General features: G+C 35.7%; 1 protein-coding gene across 13 annotated transcripts in view; it reads left to right on the forward strand.

Moving 5' to 3' along the window:
• Positions 1–21,738, forward strand: part of PARD3 (par-3 family cell polarity regulator) — a 730,632-nt gene that overhangs the window by 124,953 nt on the left and 583,941 nt on the right. For all 13 annotated transcript variants that reach the window (XM_056800896.1, XM_007504759.3, XM_007504751.3 and 10 more), the window contains exon 2: positions 12,574–12,675. In XM_056800896.1, the coding sequence (XP_056656874.1) occupies positions 12,574–12,675 (102 nt within the window). The remainder of the gene's footprint in view (positions 1–12,573; positions 12,676–21,738) is intronic.

Raw genomic sequence — 21,738 nt, forward strand, 5'->3', positions numbered from 1 at the left:
ATTTATAATTTATCATGTTTCAATGGTTTGTTTTCTATGTCAAAAATTCTTTTGATTCTTAGGTCAGTCTCTGATGTGTATTTGTTATAAAGAAAATGTTCAAAAGTATGTTTTCTTTTGACTGTGTCCCAGAGTTAGATGGTTGAATAACCAGAGGGATGTCTAAATTGATTATTTAGGGTTATTTCTTTTGTAAATGCTAGGCGAAACATGAAGCTCTTATTATTAAAAACTTATAAAACTGCCTCCCTTATGTTCTTGATTATGCATAGGTACAAAAACCTAGATAACAGAATAATTGTTATCAGATTTGATTAACTCTTTATAGCTGATGTTAATTTTCTGTTCTCATATCATCACCACAATGCTGGCAAATAGGTTCATTTTCCCAAAGAGAATACCACTGGCAGCAATAGAAGATATACAATTCAACCAATTTTGGAGACATTCAAAGGCAGAACTAGTCTCTTGGGATGGGGAATAAACATCCATAGACCTTCTCTAAATGCTGCACCCCCACCTCGGTCACCTCTTTACCTATTTCTGTATGAAGCTGAGTGCTACAAGGTGTTTGAAATCTGAGCAGAGTATAGACCTTCTGTTGAACTCTTTCTTTGATTTCTAGTTCATTTTTTACTTTCTTGCTCCTTAAATTCTGTTTGATTTTGATACTGACCTCTGCTTCTAATGTCAACCTCTGCTTTCTGTTTCTTTCTTCTCAGTTTATCTTTCTGTATCCTAGGCAAGGAATTTCAGTTATAGGTGATGCAGCAGATACCTTGCATCTCTCAGCAAAGGACTCTTCCATTTGTTGCATTTCCTTGTTCTACAGACTGGAAAGCATCAAGTGGGCCCCTTAAGAGGTGATTAGAACCACTCAATTCCAGGTCCTAGCTTTATAGTGGGTTTTGAACAAAATAATCATTTGAATTTATATTTCCTTTTGAGATCTTTGCCTAGAATAATTAAAATGAAATATTCTTTATACTTTTCCCTCAAATGGATAAATGATTAAGTAGGAAGTTATTTCCTATCTTCCTTTATTTTCTTAGTTGACCATATTTTCTATTTTGGATTCCAAATCTATTGTCACTTTTCTACTGGTTCTTTACCCATCATTACTATGAGAAGAGACAATATTGTACAGTGGAAAAGGCTCTGGTTTTGGAGTACAAAGATCCTGGTTCAAATTCCATCTTTGGCAGTAATTATTATGCATTTAACATCTGTGGTTCTCATTTTGTGAATGAGAAAGATTGGACTAGATGGCTTCTGAGACCTATCCATTCCTCCTCTGTAGTTTTAAAGCTATCAACTTAAGTGGGTTAGCACAGGAGATTAGGACATTTTTGTAGTAGGAGATAGAAAATCTCATGCCCAAAGATGTCTGTATCATATAGGAAATAAGAGCAGTTGAAAAACAAAAAGATTTAGGATGGATTGTGTGGCAGTGCGTTGTGCATCTATATCATAAAATAATCTAAGAATGTAGCTCCTATGGTATGCCTGACCATCCTTTCCGCAAGGTTTCCTTTTCCTTCTCTCTAAGCAGATTGTTTTAAAAGTCTTTTTTTACAAGGAATTATCTCTTGTATCTGTCCCATCTTTTCTCTCCAACTGCCATTACCATTGTTCATGCCTTAGTTCTTCTGGACTGTGGTTATAGCCTCTCAACTGGTCCCCTTACATCCATCCTCTACTGCCATATCCATCTTTCTAATGCACAGATCTGGAACTTCCTAGTTAAAAACAAAGTGACTTTCTGTTATCTCTGGGTAAAATAGAAACTGCTTAGACTGGCACTCACCATCCTCAATAATTTAGTTCCAATCTCTCTGTCCAGTCTTATTTCATTCTCCTTTCCTTTACACTTGACATTTCAGTGAAATTGCAACAAGGTCTCGAATCTTTTCCTGTATTATCCTGGTGTAATACGTTCATATTAAACTGGATTCCATTGCTTTCCCCTTCTCTCTTGTATTGAGCATCAGTTCTAAAACTTGGTCCTGGAGTCAGTAAATTCTGGTTTAAATCCTGCCTCTGACACTAATGGACAAATGACCTATCCTTTAGGAGTCTTAATTTCCTTCCCTGTAAAATGCAGGGAATCATATTTCAAATATTTATCATTTAGGATTTTTGACATGTAAATAATGCATATATATACATATATATACATATATATATATATATATATATATATATATAATTTTTGGACAGGCGTGTGGCATAGTGGATACAATTTTGGACTTAAAGCCAGGAAGGCTCATCTTGCTTGGTTCAAACTCAGCCTCAGACACTTATAGCTATGTAACTGCAGGCAATTCACCTAACCCTGTTTGCCTCAATTTCCTCATATGTAAAATTAGCTGGAGAAGGAAATGGTAAGTTACTCTAGTATATATGCCTCCAAATGAGTTCATGAATTGTTTGACATGACTGAATTAAATTATCCTAAATTATCCTTATAGCTAGGGATCTCAGTGGATTGAGAGTCAGACCTAAAGATGGGAGGTCCTGGGTTCAAATGTGGATTCAGACACTTCCTAGTTGGGTGACCTTGGGCAAGTCACATAACCCCAAATACCTAGCCCTTACTGCTCTCCTGCCTTGGAATCAATGCTTGGTATTGATTCTAAAACAGAAGGCAAGAGTTTAAATAGTATTTTGTAATATAAAATGTTGTGTAAACCTAAGAGCAAAGTGCAGTTGTTATTCAATCCAGATTCATAGGGTTGTAAAGAAAGTATCTATTTTGAAGCCTTATTAATATTATTTATTCTTATTAAATAAATAATTACCATCGAGAACTTTCATTTTAAGGTCTTGTCTGTTTTTCAGTCATGTCTGACTCTTCATGACTTCTTATGGGGTTTTCGAGGCAAAGATAATTGAAATAATTTCCCATTTCCTTCTCCAGCTCATTTTACATTTAAGGAAAGTGAGGCCAACAGGGTTATGTGACTTGCCCAAGGACACAGCTAATAAGCATCTCAAGCTGGATTTAAACTCAGTAAGAGGAGTCCCCTAAAACTAGGTCTGGCACTCTTTCCAATGTACCACCTACCTGCTACAAAGTCCAGTACACTATTATTTCAAATTTCATGAAGGCTTCCATCATACCCTTTTCTGAAAATGTTTGAGGAGATATATGTGAGGAGAGCTTCATATTTCTAATTTCACTTAGTCTATACCTCATCATTGTACTCAATACATTTTATCCTCTAGACATGCCATATTTGTATTGGATTTTAAGCTTTTTGAGACAAGGACTAACTATTTTTTTCCTGTTATACCTCTTGCAGTCTTCTATGCCACAGACACTTAAATGTTTATGAAACTGAACTCTTAGTGATAAGAATGAATATCTACAAAAAAGTCAGGTTTATCAAATTTATAGGTGACATAAAGAGGATGTGACAAACTCAGATATTAGATGACAGAATCAAGATCTCTCAGGATCTTGGCAGGAAGGGCTGAATCTAGAAAAGTGTATTTTAATTGGGATAAATAAAGTGTTCCTACCCTTAATTTCCAAACATCAATTGTGGAGTTGTTGGATACATATAGTGTCTTAGTGGCTATTTATGTAGAAGACTTCTCCATTTTTAAGAGGATGGTAAATGCATTTTAAATCAACAATGTAATGTAGCAACTCAAGAAGCTAATTTCAAGTCAGTTATGTTAATTGAAAATTGGGTGTCCAGTCATGCTCAGGCAGCAAAAATTTATTAAGCTCTTATTGTGTGCCAGAGCCTAGGTCCAGAATGAGGGAGATAGATAATCTTTTTAAGCTCTTACCTTCCAACTAAGAATCAATAATAAGTATCAGTTCCAAGGTAAAGGGCCAGGTGATGGGATTTGAGGATTTGTCTGGTGTCACATGGCTAGGAAGTGTCTAAGCTTTAAGACTAGCCTTAGACTCTAAGGCCCTGCTGTTTCCAGGTCTGATTCTCAATCCACTGAGCCATTTGGTGCAGAAGATTTATGGAGATGAGAAAATGAAAATTTTGTTTTTCTAAAGTGCCTGAAGAACTGTTTCAGGCTTCTATAATCTCTTTTTTCTTCTTTTTTCTCTTTTTCTGGTTTTATTTACCTTTATATTCAATTTGTACTCCAAGGTCTTCCACTTCAAAGATGTATCTGCCTCCACCCTAGAATTGCTTATTTTTTTGACCACCTTTCTGTGGTCTGTCATGGCTATTCACCAATCTTGGGTAACTCCTATACTCACTTTCTCTATTCTTGTTCCCAGACTAGAGGAAAAATCACAAAAAACCAAGCTGATTTTCTCCACTATAAATTAATGCTTAATGAATACCACCTGGGCCCTTACTGGGGCTCTGCTGCCTTTTTAGACATCTTTAATGGATTTTAACTGTCTTCCCTATTGCAGCCACTTCAACTCTCCACTTTCCTCAGTACCCCAATCTTACTGCTAGGTTCCTTTCATCCTTCATACAGCAGTCCTAGAGAGCAAATAAGTGTCCTAAATTAGAAATGTGTTCTATGGATCATTAGTTGTACCATTAATGATTTATTGAACTTGATACTTTAAGATTTAGCAGATATACCTTTTTTGGGAAGTAATCTGAGTAAATATTCAAATATTATTTCTTGGCTAAAGAATTTAAAAACATTTTAAAATCCTTTATTTTTTTGTTTTAAACATGGTTTTGTTTTAAAGATGCTTCCCAAAAGAATTGACAGAGTAATTAACAGAGTAGTTAGTGTATTTTCTTTGCTTTTTTCTAAAGGGAAATGTTTCTTTTCTTATGCTTTTGGAATGAATGCAAAAAAGTTAACAGGGCATTGAATAACTTTTTGCAACACTGAAAATAATTTCCCTTTGTAATAATTGATGTCAGCATTTGGGGTAAATTCTAATTTCAAACCATTCTCTTTAAAAAGAAATAGACATGTCATTTTTTAGAATTTTATAATTAGAGCAAAAGTGACAGTTTGGCCCAGTCTCAAGATATGGTGGTATAAATATATTTATATTATTTAATAAATGTTGAGGTTCTTTTCTGACAAATCTTCTACTTTTTCTTTTTTTTAGTGGGAAAAGTTCTAGTATTTCTTCTATAGATTTGAAGCTATTTCTCTAGTTTTAGTGTGAAAACTGTTCATGGCTTTCCAGTGTGGGGAACTGTTTAGGATAGGAATTAGGGAGAATTAGTAGTTTCCTACAACAGATTACAGGAATGTGCCAATGAAATACAATTTACATTTCAGGTCTTATATGCCATTTAAAAAAAAATGACATTTGCTCCTCTGGTAAATAAGGACACTTGCAGGCAATTACAATTCATTTCCTCTAAAAGATAAGCTAATATCAGTTTTTACAAATTTTGGCTTAATGTGAAAATTAGGCTCGGTGGGAAAATATGGCTTGATAAATAATACCTTAGCAGACTAAATTAAATGACTGTGTCCCTTTTGTTTTAGAGACTTGGTATCTTCCATTTCTTATATCACATTTAGTTTTATTTTATCTCTTTTTTATTTTTATTTTTTTGATTTATTTATCTAAATTTGATAGTGGTTGGTTCAGATCTCCCACTAGTATACTTTTATTATCTATTTCCTCCTTCAATTCTAGTAGTTTCTCCATTAGAAATTTGGGTGTTATACCATTTGGTGCATACATGTTGATTAGTGATATTTCCTCCTTGTCTATGCTCCCTTTTATCAGGATGCATTTACCTTCCCTATCCCTATTGATCAGGTCTATTTGTGCTTTGGCTTTGTCAGATATCATGATTGCTACTCCTGCCTTCTTTCTGTCAGTTGAGGCCCAGAAGGTCTTACTCCAACCTTTAATTCTGCCCTTGTGATCACATTTAGTTTTAGATGGTATCAATTGATAATTTTTCTTAGCTACATTTTCTGCTTCAATAATAATAGCAAAAACTTACATAGTTCTTTAAAGTTTATAAAGTGATTTACAAATGTTATCACATTTAGTAAAATTGTCACTTGATTATGGCAACTGTTTGAGTGGTTCATTAGAGGACATTTAACACTTGCATTTCTGTTTATAAATTCATAGGCTAAATAGTAAGATTCTTCCTGCTTTTAGTACTTTGTTAAAACACACACACATATTAGACCCCTCAATCAGTGCATCCAATTGGAGCTCCTCTTCAAAGACATGAGTGTTTTAGTGGATTGAGGGGGAATGAATTAGAAAAAGAAAAAATTCAAAAAAATAATCTATGTGACTAATGCAATAGGATTAGCAGGTAGTAAAAATGAAGTCAGTGCATTGAAATCTGTCATTTCTGCCCATCACATAATCAATTTCTAAAACTAGCTTTCCTTAACCAGTTTATTAAAGCTCCTTAAAATTTTTTTCAGAGAAGCAAACAAAAAAGATTTCAAAAAGCAAAGTTTTCTACAACTATAATGTCCCCTGATTTGAACTTTTTACAGTTTGTCAATTGATATACATTTTTCCTTACAGCCTCTCTAACAACTGGGGTTAGGAAAGAGTTTCTTTGCTCCCCTCAATTTAGAAGATTATATGTATTGATGCTTATGTCAAATTAGAATGCCATTGTTCATCTTGACCATCACACATAAACATGAGATTCAGAGAAAATGTCTATTTCTAACTTTGTTCCTTAAAACAATACTTTTCCCTCTAAACTATGTGGAATTAAAGTAATTTTATGTACTCTATGTACATGATTTTATAATTTTAGCTGTGAAGTAATGCCTCCTTTTGTTTCACATTTACCTCTTTCAGGCTCAAGTATACTCCTTATTTGTACAGTCTGAAATTTTATGGACATCTCTTTTCACTCTTCCTGTGTCATAGGGCTTGGGAGAAACTTCCTACCTGTGGTCCAGTTTGGTGGTGGGATGATCATTCTTCTTTAGCTGCTAGTAGGTCAATTTCCTTATTGATTCTAAAATCAAGGTTTTAAGGCAATCAGTGATGTTCTCCAGTTTTTTCCAAATTAATTAGAAATGCACACTCATTAACCTGAAATCTTGCATTCCAATTTATTAGGTAAAATAGAGAACCTTACCCCAGAAACTTTGACTCTTCTCTCAGTGTCAAGCTTCCAATGTAACTGGTGATATACTTCATTGACTGCAATCAATAGCACAAAGAAGTATTGAAAGACTTCATTGATGTAGCACTGTGAAAAAATTGAAATTCAATCACTTCTAACTATTCACTGCAATATCTGACTTCTCTAGACATGGGAAACTAAGCCCTTCCATTTATCTTTCTTAGGATTGGAAAGCCTCTAAAACAGTCTTCAAGATACCTCCTCTATGAGATGTTACCTGAAATTGGTCCTCGGCAAAATTTGAAATTAGGCAATGTTTGTTCATTTCCATAGCTTACCTCTTGACCCAGAGCACTGGACAATCTGGTTCTCTTATATTTCTTTTTGTTGCAATAACTCCAGGTCTTTGTTCTCATTTTCTTGGGTCTTAACAAGGTGTTGGATCTGAAAGCACTTATTCACACTCTAGGTATATGAAGCCACTTTGGAACATTTTCATTTTCAAAAGAGGAATCTAGTTATTTAAATAATTAGTGAAATGGTAGGCAGTTTGGTTAAGTGAATAATTTCTGGTCAAGAGAACATTTTTGGGAAGAAATAACTTCTTGGAGTCCTGCCAGAAGAGCAGGTCCATATCCCTAGAATGTCGGCATCCTCACAGAACCTTGCTTACTTAAAATATGTTATTTCTACTGTGTCATCATTCTGTCATTTATTGGAAGCTTATAGGCTTCTTGAGGACAGGAACTATTTTTGATTTTTGTATATTTTTTTGGCAATGAGTACAGTGCTTTTTGTCCACATCTAGCAGTTGTTGAATTGAATTGAATTCCTACCTCTCTCCACACTCCCACCAAACTGCCAGTAGTCAACAACATCTTTTACTTTCTCATTCTGCTATTACTGTTTTCATCTTTTCAAAGCATTCCTCCCTAAAGTAGAATATTAACAAGCATACTTCAGCTTTCTGGAAAATTGCTTTCCACAATCAGATATTTGACTTTTCTTGTAAAACACAAGCAGACCCTTTGTTTATTGTAAAAGAATTACGTTCATGAAAACCCACAGATATCCTCTTGAGAGATCAGTGTTCCATGAAGCCTTGTCACTCAGTAACATGGAAATCTATCAGATTTGTTTAATGCTCATGTGTACTAGGCATGGCTAGGGCAGTATGTCTACATCTTTCTTTCTCTCTCTTTCTCTCTCCCTCTCCCCCTCTTTTCCCTGGAAAAGTTCAGACATAAATTTAGGAGAAGAAGCTGCTCAAGGCTTCCGAACACAGTTCAACAAAGATTCTTTGAGATCTAATCTTTGCTCCTTTTCCATCAGTAGATACAGGTTTTATGACTGATGGTAAAATATTTACTGTGAAACCAATATTGAAAAACTAAAATGATAGCCAAGAAGAAAGAGTGAAGTCTTATCATTACAAAAATGTGATGCTGAGATGGAAAATAGAGACACTGGATATCAGAGGTTTTCAGAAATGATTTAAACAAGTAGATCCTGAAGAAACTTTAGGCATCATGTAAACCAGGGTCTGAGTGAGTTTCCCACGGTAATCTTAATAGTTACTTTTTGGTTGATTGATTACAAATACCACAATGTTAAACTTGGTTCAACAAATATTTGAGTGGGGGCCACTGCTGGTTCCATTGTGGTTCATTGGATTGAGAGCCAGGCCTGGAAACAGAAAGTTTTAGTTTCAAATGTGACCTCAGATACTTTCTAGGTATGCAGCCCTGAGCTAGTCAATTAACCCCAGGTGCCTAGCCTTACTGCCCTTCTGCCTTTGAACCTATAATTAGTATTGATTCTAAGACAGAAGGTAAGGATTTTTTTTTTTAAACAGTACCTTCCATCTTGGAGTCAATACTGTGTATTGGCTCCAAGACAGAAGAGTAGAAAGGGCTAGGCAATGGGGGTTAAGTGACTTGCCCAGGGTCACACAGCTGGGAAGTGTCTGAGGCCAGATTTGAACCTAGGACCTCCAGTCTCTAGGTCTGACTCTCAATCCACTGAGCTACCCAGCTGCCCCCAGAAGGTAAGGGTTTAAAAAAAATTGATATAAAAAATGTAGAGAGGCAGTGGGAGTAGTGGAAAAATATTTGGAAGGAGAATCAGGGAGACTTAGATTCAAATTCTGCATGACTTTGTTACCGTATAAATTTAGTTTGAAGGATCTTATACGTCATTCAGTTTAGTTTCTTTACTGTACTGTTAAGAGTGGAGGCTCAAAGAATATAATTTGCTTAGGATTATACAAAATGACTTTTTGTGACCCTATTTGACGTTTTCTTGGCAAATATAGAAGTTTGTAATTTCCTTCTCCAGATCATTTTACAAAAGAAGAAACTGAGGCAAACAAGATTAAGTGGCTTGTCCCAGGGACACATAGCTAGTAAGTGTCTGGGGCCAGAACTGAACTTGGGAAAATGAGTCTTCTCTACTCCAGGTCACAGATACAAAAAATGGAACCTGCTGTCTAGTAGCAAGGGTGCAAGTGAGCAGTAAACAGGGTGTGAGACATCAAACTCTACAAAATCTGTACTACTATATGATACACAACTGAGTTCTTGATATTTGGGGAGACTAGTCATATCAACACTACTATGAGTATCAATGGGGAAAATTCGCTTTGGAAGAATTGCTTCAATCTCAGAGTGTTGTTGGGGATGAGTGCTGGAAGAATGAGAAGAAAAAAATAACTAACATAAAAATATTGATTATAGCTAGTATTTGTATGGCACTTAAAGATTTTCAAAGAACTTTACAAATATCTTATTTTATAATTTCAACAACAATAGAAGGTAGGGGCTATTATTGCTTCCATTTTACAGATGAGGACATCAAGGTAGGCAGAAGCCTTGAGTTGCCCAGGGCTCACATGCTGCTAGTATGTGTTTGAGGCTGGATTTGAACTTATATCTTTCTGACTAGGTCTAAAACTCTATCCATACATACTTGGCTGCCTCAAGCAAAGAGTGCCCTAAAATAAAATGCAAATGGCACATCATTGGTACAACATCCTAATAGGAGAAAGACAAGTGCTGAGGATAATAAAGTAATTTATAGTACAAATACCTTGGACCAACTTCCATTTGGATGTAATTTGAAAGGGCAATGAAGTTGAGATCAGCATAAAAGATAATAGGATTTAGACATCTGACCTCTTTCTGGAAATTATTTGGACACAACATTGGAGAAAGAGCACTGGAATGTGATAGTGTCCAGTCCATGTATGGACAGTCCCTAGTCCTTCCACCCCTATGAAGTAGGTTGTTTCTGGGCCCCTTTAGGCTTGTCTGTTAGTGATTGTTGAAAGAAGAGAGAGTTGCTAAGCATGTGATTTCATTTAAGGCCCCACCTGGAGTCATTTATGACCCATTCAGTGTCAATGGAATCCCAGACCTGGATAATCTATATTTCTCTGTGAACATCATCTGTGCAGGGACTGATTCTCAGGGCTACCTGGAAACCAATACCTTTACAGAAGAATTAGATTGATTTTAGGAATGTTGGAACAGTGACTTAACAAAAATGCCAGTCAAATTATTCATATTACTCTCAGTGTATAGATTAGGCAATAACTTGGAATTGGACATTGTTTTTAAAAAGAGCATCTGATATTCATTAATGAAGGATACATGTATTCTTCATTGCTCATTGTTTTATAAGAATAGGTGGTTCTGCCCATTTTAAACTAAAGGATGCTTCTTCTGTGTATTAAGTGTTGCTTCAGATCCAAATAAAAGCACTATCATGTGGTGGGCTTTAGAAATATTAGAACACAAACTAAAATAGAAACCTGTGGTTGGAGAACCCTTGTCAGAAACACCTGATCATGAGCTTGGGACTTGTGGGTTTTCTATATGTATCAGATTTCCCAAGTAGCATTAAATTTAATTTAGAGGTATAGAAGTAAATCTTGTATTATACTTATTCTTTAAATCTTTTTTTTTTGCTGACAAATTTGGTAGTAACAAAGCTAAAATAAAGGAGAATGGTACCTCAGCAAAATCAGGTAATGTAGAAGTAGTCCCAGAGTATGGTGCACATTCTACACTTCCTGTCTGTTTCCCCAGAAAAGTGATAGAGGGGTTGATTTTGTCAGTTTGTTTTAGGGAGCAGCTTGATCATCGCAATAAAATGGTACAGTTTCATCCTTGTTTTGTTTTCCCATATACATTGTTGTAGTCACTGGATATATTGTTTTCCTCATTCCACTTTACGTAAGTCTCATGATTCCTTGAATTATTCATTTTTGCAATTTTTTATGGTGCAGTTATATTACATTACAGGAATTTGCCCTGATTTATATAGTCATTTTCCAGTTATATGCCTTTGTTTCTTACTTTGTGCTACCACAAAAGTTGTGGTGTTTATTGTTATTATTATTATTATTTCTGCTACATATGGGACTTTTCTGGACTTGTTTCTCTCCCCCCTTCCTCAACTGGGGTATAAACCTAGCAGTGGACCTTTGTGTTTTAGATGCTTGTTAAAAGCAGAAAAATGTTAGGAATACTTGATGACAAAAGAACTGCTATCTCTTTCCTTTGATTTTATGTTCTTTTGCTTCTTTCTCCTTGTCTTGTCCCAACCCCACAAATAAATCCCAAGCCAAATAATACTTTGGTTTAATTGCAAGCAGCATTGATTTTATAATCATAGAATTCAAAATGGCAGTCCTGTTATTGGTTACATGAATTTGTAGAGGAATATTTCATAGCATGAAAATTTCATTTTTGAAAGTAAAAAATGCAAACAACTTCTACCTATTTCTCAGATTTTGCATATTTCTTATAAAATAGTTGAGTGGGGGGCAGCTGAGTAGCTCAGCAGATTGAGAACCAGGCCTAGAGACGGGAGGTCCTAGGTTCAAATTCGGCCTCAGCCACTTCCTAGCTGTGTGACCCTGGGCAAGTCACTTGACCCCCATTGCCTAGCCCTTACCACTCTTCTGCCTTGGAGCCAATACACAGTATTGACTCCAAGACGGAAGGTAAGGGTTTAAAAAAAAATAAAATAGTTGAGTGTATGCACCTTAGCCAATTAGATGAAACAGATTTTTATTTAACACCTACTCTGTAGAGAGAACCTTTACTCAGAGCTAGACAAAAAGACAAAAATGAAGGTAAGTAGAAAGGGACTACTTTGGGGTCCCCAGATGAGTAGAATATCAAGTAGGAAGTTATGGGAATACAGGAGAGAGCCAAACAAAAGGCTTCCTGAAAAAATTTTGGGAAGAAATTTTGAAGCAACACTGAGGGGGAGATAAAACCTCTGTAAAGCCTTAGATTCATATTAAGAGACAGAAAAACCTCTAGTCCTTTCCTATATTTACTGAACAAATGCATAAAGGAGGATGCAGAGAATTTTGTGGATAAAGAGATGCTTAAATTCCAGGTGATTTTGAAATGTAACATTTCCTTTTTATAAGTAGGGAATTTTATTTTTTTACAGCTTGATTTGTTAAGAAACCTTTCAGAAAATCCTTCAAAGATATTAATTATTTTTGTTCTTTTAAAATTTAATGCAGGATCCAAATTATTGGATAAAGGTTCATCGTTTGGAGCATGGTGATGGTGGGATCCTTGACCTTGATGACACCCTCTGTGATGTGGCTGATGACAAAGACAGAGTAAGTTTTGTTTTTTTACCTTGAGAAATGAGTCATGTTCTGTCAGAGATAGTTCCCCCAGTATCTCAGGAAGGTGAACAATCAATCCCAGTCATTCGAGTCCCCCTTTATTTATTTGCCCCTCCCACAGCATGAACTATGGTGAACTAATTCTTCTGTTAAGTAAGGTTATGGTTATACATAGAATCTCATGACATGTTTCTGCCAATCAAGATAAAACCAACTTAGGCTTAGCATGTAGGATGCATAGATAATGGCTGAGTTTTTGAGAATTACTTTTCCAAGCACTGCAGCTTGTATTTCACTTTTTAAAAAAATGTGGCAACTTTCTTAAGAGTATTGTTCATTTCCCTGACTTCTTCCACAGAATACATGGAGCACAATTTAAATTTTGGAGATTCAGGATTGTTGTTAATGTGATCCATTTCTTGTTAAAGAAGATATAATGGTAGCTTCAAAGTGTCAGATCAAGGGCAAGACAATGACCTTGGCCTTTTAACTATTGAGAGAGAAGCCTTCTCTGTGTTAGTTTGATTTTTGGCTTTCTCTGAAGAAAGGGAAGAAGTAAAGTATCATTACTTTTCTGAGTAATATGCTCAAGGTTTGTCTTTCTGCAAATTTAATTAGTGAATCAAAAATGGAAACAACCTTTTATAACATGATTTGCTTAACTTTTAGAAAATTACTGTAATTTTTTCTATTACTATTATCATATTTGACTTACTGGTACCATTTAAATCATCTGTAAGATTGTAAACTTCCTGAAGTTATCCTGGATTATTCATCTAAATATCCAACAGAGAGCCTTCCCTTGAGTATGTCTTCTTTGTTCAATTAAATACAAAACTCACCATCACTCTGCTTTAAAGGGATTATTTATTGTTTATATCATCAATGGATTTCCATATTATGAACATAGTGGTCTACAGACCTGCCCCTGTCATCTTATGCCTTCTTGTCTCTCTCATTTCATAATGTTTGTTGATGGGGTGTGAAGGAGTAACCACCATTTCAGGAATTTGTTTTGGGTGGGGCATCAGAGTGGCTACTTCAAAGCCTGAACATTCTTCTTCATCATCATCAGATAAGACAATGATGACATATTTAGAAATAGAAGCAGGCCACAAAATTTCCCCCAAGATTTTCATAATGTATTCCAAATATCCTAGGCATAAACAGCATTAAACATTGAATATTTACTCTTTCAAGGAGATGAAATTCTTGTTTATTCTTTATAAGACAGATCAACTTTCTTAGGAAATATCATTCTGTAATAATATATTTTACTCAGAATAATGGTGGTGTGTGGATGAATTCAGGAAAGTAAAATTGTTAGGCTGTGCAGAAAAGCAGTGAAGGAGGCAGAAGGCTGATAAATTTATCCCCAACACTTAATGCTGTTTTACTCAGGCAGAGCTCTATAGTTGACTAAGTGTTGAATAGCTTTACTATCCTCAGGTGAGCCTTTGATGCTAAAATGAAAGGTGGCAGAACTAGTCAGCAAAATTCTTGGTCTATTTGAGCTTTAACTTGCAAATCTGCAAATAACATGCAAGCTACCTGATGTTTTTGAAAGCTTTGGGGCATTGATATTTTCCAAATCATCAAAGCACTTATTCTATAAGAGAATGCATAAGTAAGAAAATTCAATTTATCAGAGTTCTTAGGAGATTTGATTTATTTGACCTGCCAGGATAGGATTCTGTAAGCATCGTCAGAATTGATGTTTCCTTTTTATTGTGATACTATTGAGGAGATATATTGTAGTAAGAAGTCTCTCCCTCTCTCCCAAAATGTCATGTATGATTGGGTATTATTCATTGGCTGCATCTTGCCTTTTGCTTTATGGCTCATGGATAAATACTAAGGTCACACTTGAGAAAATCTTGTTCAGTCAACTGCATTTTTTGATTAAAACATTGTTCTATTTCACTGAGTACTGGGCCAGGGACAGGAACACCCTCAGCTCATTTCACTTCAGCTCATTCATAAAGGATATAGCGCATGCGGATCATATTAGATTCATCTGAAACTAGAGATATTTAAGGCAAAGAAGGTCTTAGGGTTCTGCAATATTTGACTGGATCGTTTTTCTCAGTAATGTGACTTCTCTGCATCCAGACTTTTTCATCACTTTTGTTTATGGTTCATCTTTCTGTAAATCTGCCTTAGCACATCTCCTCGATGTCCTAATGGCCTTTTTCTAGGTCTTTTAACATTTAGAATCTGGGGAGGGAATGTTCTGGCACTTGTCCTCCTCATTTAGCCTTGAAAATTTGAGGCATGTAATTGAGATTCAATAACCCTCAAGAAATGAAATAGCAAAGTATAATCATAAAAAACTCTCCACATTTCAGACATCTGTGGATGAAAAATAATTAAAATTTTATTTTGAAATAGAATTGTTTATCCTACTGTCTTTATTTTCTTTGGCTTATATATAAAAACAGGGCACCATGTCAATTAATGAAGCTTCTTCCTTTGAGATATTCTTAATTTCTGGTGTTTCTAGTGTTAAAATTCTTTAGTCATGTATTCCATGATATTGCATTCAAACAAGTAACCACTTCCTGGTGTGGTCAGACTTATTTCATTACAAACCTTTTATATATAAAAAAAATGAAATAAATGTAGAAGATTCTGAAAAATGGAACTTTAAAAACATGGGCTTTTGAAATAGAAATAGGATTTGGGAATGGGACAATATAGAATGTATTTTGGAGACTATCTGATCTGTTTCCAAGTGAAATTTCCCGTAGATCATGTAAGACAAGTCTAACCCTTTATATTTTTAAAAGATCTCCACTAAAAAGATTGGATTGTTTCTCCTAGGATCACATGCAGTGTTCAACAACCCTCCCGTTCAGCAAATTCTTCCTTGTATTTATAACTACCTCCTGGTCATCTGTGATAACAGGAAGAACAAGATGATTAAAATGAACATATCATCCTGTAGTAGTGCAGGCTGTCAGGCTGGATAATTGGTGCTTGATTATTTATGAATTGACTACATCCATCTTTTCTAGCTTTTTTGGGGCCACATCAGAGGTGAGAAGCACATATATACTAGAATTGTTTTCCTCTGCAAAATATCTATTTTTTGAGCTTTTTTCTTAGATCTTATTCTTTAAATCTTTGATTATGTTTGTTACACTTCCGAATTTAATCCATTATTTTGGTGCCTTTCTTAAATTGTAGAGCCCTCAAAGGAGTATCATATTTTAGTAAGTATCTAAGTATTATGGTTGTTACTTTGAAACTTATTAGTCTCTAAATGGTTATTGCACACACACTGTGTCCAAAACATTGTGGAGGAGGACATAAAGAAATGAGATGGTTTTCTGTCAACAAAAAACTTATTAAATACAAAATTACAGAATTAGGTTTTGAATTTATGTTCATCATATATGTCGATAGTAGGTAGTACTTCTTATTTCCTGTTTCAAATCCAATTTGTTGATTTGTAGGGTTTGACTTCTCTGCTAGAGTAGACCAATTGTAAACATTTAATATTGCTAAAGGTAAGGAGAAATAAGCAAGGAGTTTGGGGGGATTAGAACCAGTCTTCTGTTTTCAAGCTTAATGAGTTAGGGTTATTCAATCAACTGAATTGGTGGTCTTTTGTTTTATACTGGCTTATAGAAGTAATTAATGAAGCAGATCACTTGGCCATTATGGAGACACTTTTTCTGTTAAATCTGTGTAAAATTAATCTCAGTGGAATGTCAGAAGCTCTGAATTCTTGGTCCTGATTCTTACCACTTGCATGACCTCAGGGAAAGCATTTAACCTTGTTTGGCCTTCTCCTATCTCTTCCTTATTGAAATGGTGGGGATTTATTAGATAACAATAAAGTTCCCCTCTACTTTTTAATCATGATCCAATGTTGAACTTTCATCAATTTGGGGGCTTATTATTTTTAAATTGGAATTTTAAGTAAGATGGAAAACCTCAGTTGGCCTTTCCATAGATTTAAGGGTCCTACATTATTGCCTGTTCAAAAAATTGCTGGTTGTATCCTCTTATTACAGAGTTCTATGTTGACTCCAGATCAAAGTTACTAATTTCTTTTTTTTTTTTTAACCCTTACCTTCTGCTATGTATTGGTTCCAAGGCAGAAGTTGGTTCCAAGACAGAAGTGCAACAATGGGAGTCAAGTGACTTGCCCAGGGTCACACAGCTAGGAAGTGTCTGAGCTCAGATTTGAACTCAGAACCTCCCATCTCTGGGCCTGGCTTTCAATCCATTGAACCACTTAGCTGCCCCCTGCAGTTATTCATTTTAAGAAAAATCAGAGATTATAAAATCTGCAAAGCATAAGTGCAAATTTTCTTTCATCTTCAATGGACATGGATTTCATTGATATTTTTCTTTAAAATACTCTTACCTTCTAAGAATCAGTATGGGTAGTGATTTCAAAGCAGATAAGGGCTAGGCAATGAGAGTTAAGTGACTTGCCTAGGGTCACACAGGTAGGAAGTGTGAGTGATGCTAGATTTGAATTCAGTCCTGGCTCTTTAACCACTGATCTGCCTAGCTAACCCTTACTGATTTCTTTCAATAGTCTTAAGCTTGATGTTACCAGCAGACTATATGTAATAGGCAAATAAGAATATCCAGAACATTCTCTTCTATAAAGAATTTAATTTCCACTTGGATTTTGTACAAGACATTAACTGTCTCTTATAGAGATGAATATCTTGGGTGAGCATACATTTGCCTATTTTTTGCTTTTGTTCAATATATGACAAAGATAAGGATTGGGACTGGCCTGTGATCTCTCTGGTAAAAGAACTTGAACTGAGTTTTTCTTAGCTCTAAGGGCAACTTTATTTGCCACTATGCTATACTGGCTGACTTAATGTTTAGCAATAGAAAATAATAGAAAAGAAATAAGATACTAGAAAATCTCTTTCCCTCTCCTTGCCCTCTTTTTTCTCCTCTCTCCCTTTCCCTGGGCTTGCTCTCTCAGATCTCACCTCTGTAAATTCTCTTTCAGGTCTAAACGTTATTATCATTTTACAGATGAGGAAACTGATGCTCAGAGAGATTGTGTCATGTGACTATTAAATGGTGGCTCCAGACCTTCTCATTGGTTGTCTGGTTCTATTTTTCAATGAAATAAGTGATATAGACAAATTCTAAAAAAGCACTCTGGGTTATCTGAAGTAGTAAGATGACTTCCACCTGGCAAGGGCTTTATGCAGAATGTGATATTTCATCTCCACCAAGAAAGCTTTGGATGGATGTAGATGGAAGGCAAAGACAACAACATGATCAAACGGAGTCGTTTTTAGAGATTTATGACTAGTCCAGATTGACTGTACATTGGGGGAGTGTAGAAGGTGAATGAGAAATAAGCCTATGACTGCAGAATGGGCTCGCTTGAATCCTGAGCCAGATTGTACAGCCTTGAAGATCAGGCTATGGAATCACAGCACACAGTGGTATTTCCTGCTCTAATCCAGGTTACCAAGGTTGGAGTAGAGCTTGCTAGGACCTGTCTTTGGTGCCTCTGTGGGAAACTGCATTTACTGAAGATGGAGACCGCCTCCTAGTGTGATTGAAAACATAATGGCGGATAGACTTGTTTCTTCATGATTTCATGTGAAATTGGCTCTGCTATTTGTCCCCTTTTGAAATCTTCATATTTGAGGAGAGCAGATTTGAAGTTTTTAAACATAAACCTCTAAGCATATATTATGATTTTAAAGTGGCAGAACTAGCAAATTGTCTTTTCATGTTAATTATTTGAGAAATAAATTGGTGTTGTTTTCACATGGGTATTTTAGGGAGTTCTTCATCCGCTTCCCCAGCTGCTTTGTTTAAAGCTGGCTTAAGAAAAATTTTGTTTGGTTGGTTTTGAGTTACCTGGTTCTTTCACACATGTGGAATGCACTAGTTATTCTGGCTGTCATGCTTTTATATTGATTTTCCAAGTGGTAATGCCAGATATTCTGAGACTAATCTCTCCACTAGCAGCATTGAATGTTTTTTTCCTTGTTCTTCTACCATTACTCCCGAGTTAATAAAAACTTGTTTTCTTCAATTCATCAAGGGCCTGGTTTTCAATGACAGTTTCACATAATACCCTTGAGGTAATCCATGAGGTTTTAGGGGATGGACATAATCTCAGAAATAGTGCTAGGGATGGTGAAAAGAAATCAAAAGCTGAGATTTCCTTGGAGCCCAACTTGTAAATATGTTCCATATTCCATAGTGGCAAATACACTAATGAAACAATTTGAGCTTCATGGTTAATGCTGAGAACATCTGCTTGGGTTCCAATATCTTTACACAGTCACTGCAACACATACCTAAGGAAATTTAATGACTATAGTCTGGTCTCTCAGGTGAGCACTGTCAACACCTTTGATTTATCATGCTAGGTCTCATTTTTCATTCCCTTTAATTTTCTCCTTTTCTTCATATCATTCAACCAGTGTCTATTAAATGCCTACTATGTGCCAGGTATTGTGATAGATGCTAGGTATCCAAAGACAGAAAGGCTGTCTCCTGTGTATAAGAAGCTGGTATTCTTCTGGAAGAAATGACATGGATACAGAAAAATAAAAACAAAATAAATGCAATGTAATTAATACGTTAGTTATTTTTGGGGTTGGGAAGGGCACTGGCAACTGAGGGTTCAGGATATGTAGGAGGTTGCACTTGATTTGAGTCTTAGAGGAAGCAACAGAGTCCAAGAAATAGATGTGAGAAGGGAATGGATTTTGGGCATGGCAGACCACATACACAGAAAGTTTGAGGAGAGATGGAATGTCGGGTATGGGAAACAGCAAGTAGGTCAATTTGGTGAGAATGAGTTGGCTCCATGCATTTACTTTCATGCCATAACAAGCCAAAAGCAAGAAAAGCTCCTTCCTGTGTGGGGTGTGTTATGAAGCAAACAAACCTAATAGGATCATCAGAGAACAGAGAATCAGTTGATGAATGTAAACATTCATATTCACAGCTTTGGAAAATTTTAAAATAATAATTTTAGGACTTTTATTATGTATTTTTCCTAATAAATTGATAAACAAAACCTTTTGACAACCCTTTAACAACACAATCCTTTAAAGCTGAGTGCTTTTGAGGACTTAGGGAATACCATGGAGGCACAAAAACCTCTTTTCCTATTATCACCCAATTTGGGTTTTGTTATGAATTTACATCAGTTCTTCCACTTTTATAACTTATGATTGTGATTGTCTCCCGGTTCTTTCTCTGCCCCTTCCTTCCTTCCTTCCTTCCTTCCTTCCTTCCTTCCTTCCTTCCTTCCTTCCTTCCTTCCTTCCTTCCTTCCTTCCTTCCTTCCTTCCTTCCTTCCTTCCTTCCTTCCTTCCTTCCTTCCTTCCTTCCTTCCTTCCTTCCTTCCTTCCTTCCTTCCTTCCCTCCTTCCCTCCTTCCTTCCTTCCCTCCTTCCCTCCTTCCCTCCTTCCCTCCTTCCCTCCTTCCCTCCTTCCCTCCTTCCCTCCTTCCCTCCTTCCTTCCTTCCTTCCTTCCTTCCTTCCTTCCTTCCTTCCTGCCCCCCCGTCTCTGTCAGTATGTCTGTCTGTCTCTCCCTTCTCTTCCCAGATTTGAACCCAGAACCTCTCATCTCTCTGCCTCTCAATCCACTTAGTCATTTAGATGCCCCCATTATTTTTTCTTTCTAGTATTTCCCAAACCATATTCCTGATGAAATTTATTTGCAAAATATTTTCATGTCTGCAATAAATGATTCTCAGAAGTATACTTTTCTAAAAAAAGGTCCACTTGACTACTTTTTTAAGACTCAGCTTTTTTCCCTCCTTCATACCACATCATAATTTATTTATATGTTAGACCAAGTAAAATGAGGCAGTATTATCTAGTGCAGTCATGGTGATTTCTGCTGTCAAGACTTGTCAGTTAATAGACGTTCATTTTTAGTGGATTTGTAGGGTCTGTGTCAGAGATTTTGTAGAAGGGGTAAGGAGAAGGCCTTTATTAATTGGTACTTGTTGTAGAGGCAGTCTGAAATTCCTAGAAGGCAACTTGGAGCTCATTGTGTTGTCTGAGACAGGGTTTGTGCAAACTAGAGTTCATTTGTTGGAGTGATATTGAAATGAATTTCATAAAACATTCATAAACTCTGCTATGTTAAGGGATCAAATTGCTGCTGAAATTTCCAGACATAGAGCGAGAACAGCTTGCATTTGACACAAATCTCATAGTTAATCCTTTTGAAGGCTCTTTATCTCCTTAATTAATGCCTGGCTATGTATATGCTTGACACTGGAAAAAATGAAAATAAATTTTTTCAGTTACATGGAGGTAAAATAACTCAACAATAAAAAACATGGGGATCAGCAATTTTTTTGAATCGAAGTGTTTCAGGTTGATTATGCAGTTGAAATTTTAATTGTAAGTCATCTCTTCCCCCTAATTTTTTAAAATGATATCATCCTCCCATATATTTTAGTTTATTCTGATAATATTCTGCCTTCCATGCCACTTTCTTTTTCTTTTAGAACCAGAAGTTTCATCAAATGGAGGTAATTTTTGGTGGGTGATTATGTTTGAATTTGGTAGCTTTTTATTTCAAGTATTTGAGGATTTCATGACAAAATGTTAAAGAGCCATTAGAAGATTAATTAATTTGGGTTTTATTATAGTTTTACTCAATTTAACAGTCATGTAAGACTCTGAGAATACACATAAACATGGGAGTTTGTATTTTATTATAATTGCAATAATTATATTTGATGTGAATAATACTTTAGTTTTTTCAAAATACTCCATATACTTATTATATTTGAATCTTATTCTGGCCCTTTTAGGTGGGTGCTCCAGTAATTATCTTTACTATGCAAATGAGACTGGTTCACCTCAATGAAATCTCCTGTTTTGGATCATTCAGCTTCTAAGTGTTGCAGGTCAGGTTTGACTTTAGTATTTAACTTTAGGTAGATCTAATATTCTACTTTGTATCCGATGTTGCTTCTTCTGTAATGAGCTCCTGAAGTTTTTTGAGCAAGCAGACTGACCTGGTTAATGGCTATACATCAAGAAGAATAGTTTGGCTACTGGGTAAAGACC

This window comes from Monodelphis domestica, chromosome 5 (assembly GCF_027887165.1).
Source record: "Monodelphis domestica isolate mMonDom1 chromosome 5, mMonDom1.pri, whole genome shotgun sequence".
NCBI classification, from domain to species: Eukaryota; Metazoa; Chordata; class Mammalia; order Didelphimorphia; family Didelphidae; genus Monodelphis; species Monodelphis domestica.